Source organism: Notolepis coatsorum, assembly GCF_963971535.1.
Source record: "Notolepis coatsorum genome assembly, chromosome: 1".
NCBI classification, from domain to species: domain Eukaryota; kingdom Metazoa; phylum Chordata; class Actinopteri; order Aulopiformes; family Paralepididae; genus Notolepis; species Notolepis coatsorum.
The window spans coordinates 296,238,154-296,252,118 of record NC_140165.1 but is presented as its reverse complement, the minus strand read 5'-3'; the positions used below and the strand labels follow the sequence as shown (position 1 = coordinate 296,252,118).

The 13,965-nt window shown below is 43.0% G+C and overlaps 1 protein-coding gene across 2 annotated transcripts in view; it reads right to left on the bottom strand.

Moving 5' to 3' along the window:
- Window positions 1-13,462, bottom strand: part of LOC311227856 (short transient receptor potential channel 4-like) — a 50,630-nt gene extending 37,168 nt beyond the window's left edge. The window contains exons 1-4 of one of the 2 annotated variants that reach the window (XM_084313698.1): window positions 13,179-13,462; window positions 12,441-12,857; window positions 4,830-5,348; window positions 1,392-1,728 (exon numbers count right to left, since the gene is read on the bottom strand). In XM_084313698.1, the coding sequence (XP_084169824.1) occupies window positions 1,392-1,728; window positions 4,830-5,348; window positions 12,441-12,821 (1,237 nt within the window). In that variant the 5' untranslated portion in view covers window positions 12,822-12,857; window positions 13,179-13,462. The remainder of the gene's footprint in view (window positions 1-1,391; window positions 1,729-4,829; window positions 5,349-12,440; window positions 12,858-13,178) is intronic. The other variant, XM_084313699.1, reaches the window with a different exon arrangement.
- Window positions 13,463-13,965: the final 503 nt, after the last annotated feature.

The following is a 13,965-nucleotide window of genomic DNA, read 5'->3' as shown; positions in this document are numbered from 1 at the left end:
ATTATTATTATTATTATTATTATTATTATTTATTATTATTATTATTATTATTATTATTATTATTATTATTATTATTATTATTATTATTATTATTATTATTATTATTATTATTATTATTATTATTATTATTATTATTATTATTGTTATTATTAATAATGATGCCTATTTTCACTGCAAGCATTTTAAGAGTCGTGTAGTATCTCTAAATGAAAGGGATTCCACAGTAACATTGTACATTTTAATGGAAACAATGCATGCTTTCTATCACATTATCTAATTCACATGTGTCTTCAATAGCATGCAGGTCTCAGTGTTTATTTGCATACTGAGCGAGGGAAGCGAGATCCGATCACAAGTGGTCACTCGAGACGCACGTGGACACATTCTAATGCCAGGTGTGAACTGTGATCCGATCACCCAGATCACATGTTAATGCTAGGTCTCCGACCAGGGCCTCTGCAAGTAAGCTAATAGCTATCAATTCCACTACTGGCAAGTATGTCATACCACTTCATGTCAAAAAACAATCCTTTTAAGCTTCGCCATATTTCATATTTCAGTTTCTGGTGACCTTATCTATGCGTTGGTTTGTCTGATCATCAAAGAAAACGAATTGTTGAGTCCCTGAGAAGTTGCTCTATCACATGATCAGATGCTATTATCTCCACCAGGCTTCAGCCAGGGAGGAGATCATATAATCGGTGCATCTGTGCGTGAGTCAAGCTGTGCGTGAGTCAATCTGTGTGTCTATATTTCTGTCAGCAGCTACTCTCGCAAACTACAGGGTCGATTCGGATGAAACATTGCTCAAAGGCGGACAGCGGGCCAGGGACCTGGGATTCTAGAATCTCTTTCAGATCGGTCAACGGGAAGTATTTAAAAAAGAAAATGTATTTCCATCATTGTGCATTGAAATGTATTGAACATGTTCAGCGTGATGTTACACCTGAACGAAAGACGGTGACTCTACACAACGTCCGCTGGTCATCAGCTCTCTGGTACCTGTTTACAACATGCACAGTGTGAACCTATTGCCGTTGATGTATTAAAAACATTTGAATACATTTTCATCATTGTCCATTGAAATAAGCCCCGCTCCCTTTCATATCTCATGCCGTCGTAGAGATTTATGGGAGGTGTCGACGAACTTAAAAGTTTTATTCCACCCAAATAGTTTTAAAGGTGTATCCCATCCAAATAGTTTGGATTTGGAATCTGATTTAAAATGTGGACCCTAACCTTAATCGAAGTCAAATGAGAAACATTGTGTGTGTGTGTGTGTGTGTGTGTGTGTGTGTGTGTGTGTGTGTGTGTGTGTGTGTGTGTGTGTGTGTGTGTGTGTGTGTGGTGTGTGTGTGTGTGTGTGTGTGTGTGTGTGAGCGTGCGATTACCTACGACCCAGGGCAGGATCATCCACTCCACGGGGGTGGGCGCGGGGCCCTGCCGGTTGGGGTGCGTGGAGGCGATGTGCTGCGAGGCCAGGAGGAGCAGGAAGAGGAAGGTGAGGTACGACGCCGTGTGGCAGATGAACTTGATGAAGGGCTTGCGGATGAACAGTCCGCAGCGGCTCTTCGGGGAGACCAGGTAGAAGACGGAGAAGAGCGGGAAGAGGAGGCCGATGAAGACGCAGGTGACGAACTTCCCCGCCCAGTGTCGCCGCCTCCAGCCGGGGAACTCGTCGTACCAACGGCACGCCAGCAGCTGCTGACAGTTGGGCTGCGCGATAAACTGAGAGAGTGTGGGAAAAGAGAGAGAGAGAGAGGGGAAAATACATGACATGTTATTACAATGCCAACCTACGCGTGCCAAACGTCTAAAATGACGTCATCTCTTTCTCAATTCGCCCGTGGGAGATGTAAAAGTGACAAGAGAGTCTGTAGTGGATAAACATTTTAGAGAACTCCCTGTCGCCCTGTTAAGGAGTGGTTGTTAAATCCGTTTTCCATAAACTATTTTCTTTGCCTTCTGAGATTTGATATAAACATCTGCTGGACATCTGCGCTCTCGGTGATGGAGGATAATCTCTGCCTAACCAGGTTAGGGCCAAATGGATCCCCATTACGGGGCTGTGGAGCATTGAATTCTGGGTGATGAGGTCATTCATCAATTCAGAGGATCAGACATCTTGGGTGTCTCCTTATCTGTTCTCGTGGTACAAGGCACGACGGAATGAATGGAGCCAGAAGAAGCCTCATGAATTAAGGTGGTATTTTTATTTGGAATTCTTTTTTCTTACATTTTTTTTCCACCCTCCCATCTCAAAAGAAGCTCAAAGCACATCCAGAGCTCAGGACTACAACACAATTGATTCTGTATCTTGTCCAGTGCTCATTATTGGCCAGAGCTATAGCATTGAACCTGTATACTGTGCGTGAATATAGCATAGCCATAGAGACTATGCAAAGATATCCTCTTTTATGTACGTTTTTTTTTACGTCTATACATTAAAGCGTCGTGAAGCCTAACTCACGGTACCTGTATAATGACGCTTTGACAATCGAATGATCTGCAGGATCCAAGTAATTTTCTGGACACACGCTGGGGATTCATTATAAACAAGCAAACGCTAGCAGCCTACTGTTTTGACACAAGAAGAAAAAATAAATACCAAAGCAGAAGGAAAACAAAGGAAATGCTAGACAAGACACTCAAATGGGTTAATGGATATGTGTGAGAAGATGAGTTAATGTATTTTATGAAATCATATCATTACACTTTTGACTCTTTTGTACATTTCCGGGGACAGTGCCGGCTGGGCAAGGGGGGGGGGGGGGGGGGGGGGTACCCGATCTGGATACTTTCCCCAAAAAAAGAGTCTAGTCACATTAAGCTAAAGCTATTATATGGCTAATAAGATTTGAAATACAGAGTTACTGTACATATCAGTCTTACCAGTGTGCCTCTCTCTTTCTCTCTCTCTCTCTCTCTCTCTCTCTCTCTCTCTCTCTCTCTCTCTCTCTCTCTCTCTCTCTCTCTCTCTCTCTCTCTCTCTCTCTCTCTCTCTCTCTCTGAGAGTACATTTGCCTTTGTTAATGTTGTCAGGTTGTTGAATGACTTAGTGTGAAACAGGGTGTGTTGAGGACTGAATGAGGAGGGTGTGTTTAGTCGACTATGAAATGAAAACACAGATATCATAATGACAAGAGGGGTGCAAGAAAAGCCAAAACTCATTGTGCAGTTGTTATTTTACAACAATACAATATATAATCCAATAGTACAAAATTAATGAAATGTCAGGGTAGTTACTTAGACATTATTCTGTAGCCTATAATATTATTGGGAGGGGAAACATTTATGACGGTTTTCATTCAGTCCAATTGTAACTGCAGTATTCTTGCCATCCAAAAGGGGGAGATGTCGATCCACCTCGAAAACCTTGACTTCATATTATATGACCCCCGATTATTGTATGATAACTTTCAATGTTATTGTTGTTAAAGCAATGTATTGCACCTACGTTGTTCAGTGCTCACTATTTCACAGACCTATTGCATTGAATAGCTATGGTATTATCTTTGTTGTAATTATATGCCTTTCATCAAAGATATATTGACGTGATTCCTAACAGTTAAGAGGGAATACCTCATTCTGTGAATTTGTGCTTCAGTGCAATAAAAATGTGTTCTTTTAAAAGGATAAAAAAAAGCATTTATTAAAATTGTCATTACATCTCGAATGACAGATATTCCAGTGAAAACATTGAAGGGCAGTAAAAAGGTTCCCTAAAGCACCCAGTGAGTTCCATGGTAAGCGCTCCGCTGGTTTACTATTTCATCATTATCCATAATTGCCCCAAGTGCCATGGGACCGTCTGACAGGGCAACTGTAATGCAGTGGTAAGAGCCAGCTGGGCAATTACTCTCCGTTTTGAATTCCCACAGGACATCTTCACCATCTTAGACCATTTCCAGCTCATCCTACCATTGCTTTCCCACAGGAAACAACCCAAAAAAAACACAATAAAAGTTAGACATTCAGCAGCAATGCAGATTACTGTGGCACAAAACAGCATCCAGCAGGCATCTGGCTGAGGGCGTATTGGACGGTAGAGTGGCGGATCCTTTTTTGATTTTTTTCCCCAAACATGCTACTACTATAATATATATATATATATATTATTATATTATATATAATATATATAATGTATATTTTTAAGTTATTCAAAAAGAGCAGTGTTAAAAAGTTAAATGAAAGAGACAATTTTAATGAAATAGCATTATGACAATTGTATTACGAGATAAAGACATAAAAAAGATCTGTCAGGACATTGTAATTTGTACTAGAAAACTAAACCGTTGCATACCGTTATTCCATAAAAATTCTGAAGTTTTGTGATATGATATTTTGGGCATATGGCCCATTGGCCCAGTCCTGAACCCAATGCTGGACCAACATACTGTGAAATAGTTTCTGTGTATTTAAAGTATTACGTTACAATTACGGGAGGCATTTGGCTGCACCTGGCAATAAGCAAGCGTTGTGCTTGACGGGGCTTGACAATCCATGACATTTGCATATGGTAATGATTAATTAATGAGCGCAATCTTCACATTCACCCATTCACTCACACATCCACACACAGACGGCGGTGGCAACCATGCAAGGTGCCAACCGGCTCTTTGGGAGCAATTAGGAGTTAAGTGTCTTGCTCAAGGACCGGAAGGAGCGGGAATCGAACCGGGAATGTTACAATTACCAGTACAACATAGGAAGTTAGAATGAGTAGATTCTGCAGCACCGCTGCACAGTCACTCACCGTGCACTCCCAGGGCGCCATGGAAACCACTTTGGGAGCAGCTGTTTGCGCAGGGGGCCGACACGGCGCTTACCTCTTTCTGACGGTATCTGATGGCCAGCTTCAGCCTGGCCAGGTCGTTGGTGTTCTCGTCCAGCAGGGGGTTGAGGTCGTCGCGGTAGTTGAGGATGATCTCCAGCTCCTTGGAGCTGCGCGTCTGGTCCAGGAGGTCCTTGGCGAACTGCTTGCACATGCCGGCCAGCTCCTCGTACTCGGCCTTGAACTCGTTCTCCACCGTGCTGAGCTCCTGCAGCTCCCAGCTGAGCTGGAAGGCGGTGAGGAACGGGTCCTCGCTGGAGAGGGCGATGAGCGACGGGCTGCCTAGGGCCTTGTAGATGTTGAGGCGCGACCGCGAGTGCCGCAGGCTGTCCACGTCCGAGCCCGACACGCACTCCCCGCAGTCGCAGCGCACGGTGTGCGGCTGAGGTATGGAGACGCCGCGCTGCACCAGCAGCTTGATGATCTCGTAGTTGTTGGTGTGGGCCGCCAGGATGATGGGGGTGATGTCCGGGGTGAAGTCGGAGAACTGCTTGTCCAGGAGAATCGGTGGCACCTTTTGACACGACGAGAGAAGACCATGCAGTTAAGTCGGGAAATACAATTAACCACACAGTGCAGTGCGTCTTTATCAAACCACTTGCAATACACTTGGGCTGCCTCTTCTTTTCAGCTGGCTAGTCAACCGGTCGGTTGTCATCGTGGTCTTCTTACTCTACCACTTTTCATTTGGTAACTAATGCATTTATATGGCTTTTATCCAAAGTGCTTTACAATTGTTTTTGTTCCTCACATTCACCCATTCACTCACACATTCACACACACACACACGTTCACACACAGACGGCAGAGGCGACCATGCAAGGTGCCAACCTGCTCATCGGGAGCAGTTAGGGGATAAATGTCTTGCTCAAGGACACTTCGACGTGCTGCCTGGGAGGACCGGGAACCTTCCGATTACCAGGCGACCACTCTACCTCCTGAGCCACTGTCGCCCCCATTTATGCTCAATGAGGTACTTAGAAAATGCTATGCACATCTCTGGCATCCAAGTCATTATCACAAATATATGTTGCTCTTTTAACATGTGTGACATTAAAACGCAGAAGGATAATGAAGGGAGATTCAAAAATGTTTTGAGATTCGTTATTAGTCAACTAAGTCTTTAGTCGAAGACAGACCTACAACGAGACACCATCCCGTCATCAACCCTGACAACTAAGCAGATAAACAGTGACAGGTTGAGATGAAATGGGCTGAACTTCATCCCCGTGTGTGTGATGGATACGGCCTCTGGCCATTACATATATCAAACAGAGCAAATCTATAATGGCCTCTGGGTTTCGCTGGCCTTTCTGGGCTGAAGCAATTATGCTCCTCCGTTCCCCCCAGGCAAGGAAGCAAACACACAGTCCATTATAGAAGAAAACCAGTAGGTTCAAACACTTTTTCCAACACAAATTCACCAACACGTCAAAAAATGTAAGTCAAACGCGGGTCCCTTTTTATCTCACATGAGGATACAGAAACCCCAGAAAGCCCACTGTAGCTTCTAACACGAACTACAGTAGAATACAGTAGAACAAATAGCCACTTACTGTAGCACCCTGCAGCAGAGTGAAATAGTCGGATGAGAAGAATAAACTAATGTGGGACTCAAGAGGGGGCAGTGCCTATAATCACATCCTCCACTCATCTTTATCATGTTTAGTCTAAAGGGGACAGTGAAGACTGCTTCCTTCAAAGCAGCTGAATCCAGTCTGAAGGGAGATTCAGCAGAATCACTGTGATTTGATTAGTATCACTCTCTGTATTGGAACGAGTGAATTATACAGTATGTGGTGATTATTATACATTATACAATGGCATGCAAATTTCTTGATTCTGATTCGCTGAAACACTTCTTTCAGACGTTGTTATTTCTCATAACACACTCCACGTGATCCCAGAACCCGCCCACAACCGAATAACTTTTTTCCCGAATCACTCCGCCGTTCGTGTTTTTAGAATGAAACCAAGATGGCGGACAATAATCTTTATGAATGGATGTATTGATATCGTCATAACGACTCATTCAAAAATGATAAAGTCACGTGGAATGTGTTAGTTGCTTACACAATGTTGGATTATGTAATTGGTTGGTCATGACTCATTGTGAAACAAAATATAAATCGCGGGAAGTGTGTTGTTAGATGGCATTCGTTGTAGAACCTCTCTCTCCTTCAAAAGGACACTGTCATTTCACTGTTAATACAATTTTCAATCAATCAATCAAATAACAACCGCTAACTTCACTGTTAGATGGCATGCTTTGTAGCAACCTATGTATAGATGTAGCACTGTCTATCTGTATGTCATATATGTTATGATGCATTGAAAATGGGGGACCCTGATGTAAACAAGATGAAAGTCTTTCTCTGGTCTGCATCCCCTTAACAATTGTGTGTATTGAGCTGTACTGTATTGTACCCGTTCTGCAATCTGTTAATAAAATTTTCAATCAATCAATCAATCAATCAAATAACAACCGCTAACTTCACTGTTAGATGGCATGCTTTGTAGCAACCTATGTATAGATGTAGCACTGTCTATCTGTATGTCATATATGTTATGATGCATTGAAAATGGGGGACCCTGATGTAAACAAGACGAAAGTCTTTCTCTGGTCTGCATCCCCTTAACAATTGTGTGTATTGAGCTGTACTGTATTGTACCCATTCTGCAATCTGGTAATACAATTTTCAATCAATCAAATAACAACCGGTAACTTCACTGTTAGATGGCATGCTTTGTAGCAACCTGCCTCTGCAAAAGGACACTGTTGCACGAAGCGATTTCACTGGATGTCCCGGACTAGGCTTGGGCGGTATGACAGTATTACGGTAGGCAGGTATTTAGAAATCCCAACGGTATTGAAAATCAATACCGTCAAAACCGTCAAAATCACAGATGCGCTTCAGTTTCTATTACAGTGAAACGGAGTTTTGAGTGTAGTGCACACACGCGCCAGCAGAGGGCGAGACCAGTCCTCACTAGTGGAGCGAGTGGGTCACAACGGTGTTCACGTTTTACGGTAATGTTGCGACAGTGCTGTGAAAATACCGTAAAGCGTTGTGACGAGAGTTGGTGTGTGTTGTTGTGGTGCACTGGTGGAGCAAGCAAATATTATTTGCTATTATATGTGAACTAAAGAGTACAAGGTTTACACAACAGCCCCCACCCGCTTTTTTATTGTATTTGTACTGTCCTGTACTATCCGCTGTCAGCTGTTTATCTCTCTCTGTGAGCTTGATTAACTAGCGTTAGCTCACGTTAACTAGCGTTATCTCTGCGGCTAATCTTAGATTACCCTGAACTAAATTAACGACTAGGTTATAAAGCATTCGAGTAGTTTTCACTGCACATAGAAGTAGCCAAACAGCGGGAGCATTTCGGGAGCATATGACCAAAACCCAGGCAATTTCGAGCCCTTAAGGAATCAAATAGTCTGCCATGGCTAGGCTACATGCTAACGCTAACGGTGCAGGCTTCTGACTACCATTCTGAGAGCTAAGTAGCTAACAATGATTTGTTTACTTGGTAACACGGGTTGCCCCCCCCCCCCCCCCCCCGCTGATGAAAATGAAAGTCATACCGTCATATACCGTATACCGGGGTATTATGTCATCATGGTATGACGGTGTGAAAAAAATTATACCGCCCAAGCCTACCGGACACAATGGAAGTATGGATATATTCGTAACAAATAATTTAAAAAAGATACCGTTAAATGGAATATGTTAGTTGTTTACACAATGTTGGATTATGTAATTGGCTTTGTTAGATGGCATGCTTTGAAGCACCGCACCTCCCAGCTGTTTCTAGACACAGAGGCAATTTTTTATTAATTTTTTTACCTAGTTTTTCTGCTGATGGTTTTGTGAATAAATCTCCATTATGCTTCCATTACTGTGTGTTTATTGTATAGCAATAAGGTTGGATGAATTCGGCCATTGTATAAAAGTATTACACCACTTGAAGTCGTGTGTTATAGAAATTAGATCGCGCCTATGGGGGTCTAACGACCCTCGGCTGCGCCTCGGGCCTAACAACAACCCATAGGTGTGATCTAATTTCTATAACACACTCCTGTATGTATAGATGTAATGCTTAAGTAGGAGTCAATGGGCCTCATTCACGAAGCGATATAAGAACAGATTTCCTCTTATTTTGTTCTTAACTAGCATTTTTTCTTATTTTATTCTTACCTGGGATTCAGCAATGTTTTCTTATTTTTGCTTTTCTCTTAGACAAGACCAAATTCTAAGAGTGGTCGAGAGCACTCTTACCCAGATAAAAAAAACCATTGGTCAATTGCCCCCAAATACGACTTTAAAAACCCAGAACCTTTCAATAATAATAATAATATTATTATTATTATTATTATTATTATTATTATTATTATTATTATTATAACTTATTGCATGCGTTCTGCTTCTGAAATGTATTATATATTGCTGTTAGAACAGTTAGATGCTCTGGCCGCCCAGGCCGTACGCATAGAACGCATATTTAGAGATCGTCTAGTTCAGTGGTTCCCCAACTTCTTGTTTATGCGGACCACTAGATTGTTAAATCAAGAACATTTGCGGACCACCTCGTATGCAAACAGTAAAAATAAATACATAAACAACCTGCGTCGCGCGTTCCGTTCTCAGAATGGATTTGGTAGAGAGAGAGAGAGAGAGAGAGAGAGAGAGAGAGAGAGAGAGAGACACCGTTATGCGCCATTCAGTCCAGTATTTCCCAACCTACTGCGCGATTGGCTCTTGACAAGCGTCGTTCAATATTGACAAAGCCTACTTGTGTGTGTGTGTGTGTGTGTGTGTGTGTGTGTGTGTGTGTGTGTGTGTGTGTGTGTAGGTGTGTGTGTGTGTGTGTGTGTGTGTGTGTGTGTGTGTGTGTGTGTGTGTGTGTGTGTGTGTGTGTGACGGAATATGGAATATTAATACAGTCTATTCCACTATATAGCCATAAGTGATGACAATACATTTGAATCAAATTTTGATCCGTCGCAAAGCGCTCCAGCGCTACCTGTTGAATACAGGGATCCGCTCATGCAATGCAGACCCATGTTTTGTACACGGCTCTCGTATTATAATGGCTGGCGGGGCGTGTCTGTATAATGCAAATGAATAGAGCGAGAACGCGCATTTCAGTTTAGAATGAGTGGGATTCATCATGATTCAACACACCTGGGTAAGAACATATTTGGACGTTAAGAACGGGTTGATGAATGCAGCGGGGGCTTTTCTTATTTTTCTCTTAACAGACGGTTAAGAGAAAATATATAAGAGAGTATTGGTGAATGAGGCCCAATGTTCTTCTCCGTCGTTGCAGAAAGAAATGTAATGCAATATTGATGCCTGCTGTCTAAGGCAGTGAGTATCAACCTTTTAGGGCGGCGGTGGCTTAAAGATTAGAGGACAGGGCTTGAGACCAGAGGGTTGCCGGTTCGATCCCCAGACCGACCGGATAATATGGGCAGGGGAAGTGGCTAAATAACACTCTCCCCTCCCTCGACACCCACTGCCGAGGTGCCTTTGAGCAAAACTCAACAGCTCAGTGTGGAGCTGCTCAGTGTGGCTTACAGCAGAGGACTGTGGTTGTGCTGACGGGCAGCTCCCAGTCACAGGTGTCTATAATGTGTAACTGTTACGATTCTGGTTCTTGACTACGGTCGAGAACCACCCACCTTCTCTGTCATCTGTCACCTGATTGCTGTCACTTGTTTTTTCCCTGTCATTTAGTGCTGTCACTTAGGGGTTGGCTTCTGATTGGCTGTCACGGGGGTGTGTGTGGAATGTTGGTATTTGGTGGCTATGTAACATTCCTTTCCTCTGCTTGTCATTCGTCAGGTCTTCTCTATAGGCGTTCGGAGATAACGCGGCCGGTTCCAGTTCTGGACCACCACTAAGCTCCATTATCTATTCTCTCGTTCTCGTGCCTTGGCATAGTATCCTAGTATTACTCTTTGTGTTCTTTACTATTAAAGTCGAACCTGTTCAAGAGTATACCTTCTCCGTCTCTGTGATTGCCTACAACAATTGGAACTCACCTACCTCCATCCTGACAGTAACTGTGTGAGTGTGAAACCATGCATTGCTGAAAAAGAGCATGTGTGCCTCTCTCTCTCTCTCTCTCTCTCTCTCTCTCTCTCTCTCTCTCTCAGAGTCTCTCTCTCTCTCTCTCTCTCTCTCTCTCTCTCTCTCTCTCTCTCTCTCTGGTGTTGTGCCACACAGCAGCAAAACACCAAAGTCTAAGGCACATCAAATTATTTACTGAGTGAAAACATCACAGAAAACCTTGCATAATATGATCATAAAGCAACGCCAAGAAAAACACACAACTGAAGAACATGACACAAACTGCACTCACTTTAAGGAAATGTTATGATATTAAGCAAGCAACTAGATGCAATTATATTGTTTGATATTGATTCGTTAAACGTTTGAGCACATTCTCAAGGCCCACTGGAGCTCATGACCTTGGGGCACTGGTTGAGTCTCTGTGTTACAAAGTATGAGAAGATAAGATAAGATGAGATATTCCTTTATTGATCCCCTTGGGGAAATTCGGATAATGAGATGATACAGTATCCCATTGCAATTGCACAAAGTGCGTCGAGAATCTCGAGATGCTGTCCAGTCATCGCTGATGACAATGAAGCAGAGTCTTATTTACGAATGTAACTGTTGAGGATAAGGAGATGGAATTCTGAAAGTGTGTGAGAACAAATTATTCATAGAGGTAAAATGTAACTCACTCCTGAGCTGTAAGAGTAATACTACTAGTGTTCCCTGGACAGGAGGGTGGCAATCCACATGTCAGAGGTACCAGATGGTTTGAGGTTTTCATCTTAAATCACTATATGTATCACGTGTCAGGAAAGCTAATAGCAGGATCTCTTTCACAGGACAGATCAGAGGCACTACCTGCTCTGGGCTATTGACTAATTTGCTTATGATCAACACCAAGGCATGTACGTGTGGTCATTTGCATTTCAAACAGAATGTACAAATAGGATGCAATGAATACAAATTTAAATAAACGATGACGGCTACAATGTGATATTTTCTGTAAGAGCCTAATTTGAATGAGTGTAGCCTTGCTTGTGCTTCCCTCCCCAACCCACAGAGACCTCCGGTCTGTCCAGTCTGAGGATTACACAACCTTTGTCTCACCAAATAGCACTTGGAATATGAGCAGTCTTATTAATAATCTATTGTCCCTTATCATGGCATTCCTTCTTTTTTGGTTCATAACCAAAAATCAGCAGATAAACAGTGACAGGTTGAGATGAAATGGGCTGAAGATAAAAAATGATGGAAATAACATGATATTACCATTGGCATCGTGGTTTAAATTTTGTGATATTTTTTATATAATTGTGAAAGTGGTACCATGACAATACATGACTTTTACCGGTGGAAATGCCATGCTTATTTTAAAGGCCACAATGGCTAGCTAGTGCCATGGTAAAACTCAATTAACCATCAAACTACTGTCATACCCTTTTGTAAGGGCTAGTTAACAACACATGATATAAATAACATACAACAAAGAAGTGAGCATATAATCAATAACATCATGTTTAGTTGTAGAGTACCTGCTTCCCACTGCCGGGTCTCTTGTGGTTGAGAAGGAGTTCCACGGCGCCCACCACCTCCTTGCGGATGGCGTGTAGCAAGGCATCTCCGACATACACGTTGTAGCTAAGCAGCAGCTCAATGATCTCCAAGTTCTCGTTCTCGATGGCAATGAGGAGGGCTGTGCGCCCCAGGGGGTCGATGCAGTTGATGTTGATCCTGAAGTAGATCTCAGCCTCCTCCAGAGCCTGTTTGACGCTCGCATAGTCCCCCTTCTCCACGGCCCCCAGATAGCACCTCTCCAGGGCAGAGAGCTCCGACTCGGAGCGCACGATGCGCAGGGGGATGCGGTCCCGGTACGAGGAGGAGTTGTCTGTCTTCCGATAGTACAACTGTGACATGATCGCTGCTTAGACCATCTCAGTCTCAGCTGGAGACTGTAAACATATAGAAAACAGTGGGGGGAGTTGGTTTTTCAAACTTAGTGAAAGTAGCTTGTTGTGTAGGAGGGTAGACTATTTGTCGAGCGGGCAACCTATCCATGAACCAGGACCAGGTGGTATAGCTAAGTCAAGCTAAGCTATAGTATAGTCAAGTAAAAACACAACAACAATAGGAACTTCATATCATTTGAAATGCCTTGATCGGTTACTGTTACCGACACATAATGGCAAACATATCACATAGCTAATGCATGATCAAACTGGCGTACTATAGCTCCATTATTATAGCCCAATGCGCAAAAAAAGAAACTTTACCGTCTATGATGTTGCTTTTGAAATGTGGTTTACACATAAACCATCAATTCTTAGCCATTTTCTGCAGCTCAGATATTAGACAGAGGAATCGGTAGACCGGGCTGCAAGGAAGGGAAATAAACTTGCGTATTTGGATAATCGAGCATTGTAATCCAATTGTTGCCATGCAGTTCGCTACGCACCCACAAACGGTAATAATTCCCCCCACTGGAATGGTTTCTTGAATACAAAATCCTTCGCATCAGGTGGGAAACAAAACTATACGCAAACCACTCATTCGGAAGTGCATGGTACTCAGCATCTATGCCAGTCGCTAAACGCGCATCTCGAGTTTTGCGCCTCAAGCGTCTTGTTCTGAAAAGACGCGCATGACACAGCCATGACTTGCGCGTCAGGCTATAGGCTGGCATAAATCAGGCCAACAGATCAATGTTTACACAATATAGTAGTGGTTATTAAAGGAACAATTGGAGGACAACGAAAAAACGACTATTTTCCGCAGAACCGAATTAAGCCACACCAACAGCCTGGCAGAGGAAACAAAAAAACAACAAAAAACACAACTGGCTTGATAGAAAATAAACCACCACAAACGTGATTGCAATGATTTGGAACAGTTTAGTTTAGTCTGGTTGGTATACTTGTGTAGCAGGGTGGATTATCCCTGCTTTATGGGAGTGGATGTACATGTACACTGCCACCTGATAGTGGGAACGCAGCAGAGCTGGGTCCGGCTGAGTCCCCAACTGTAGGCCAGGAGTATTGGAGTGGAGGTTTAGCAGAGGGA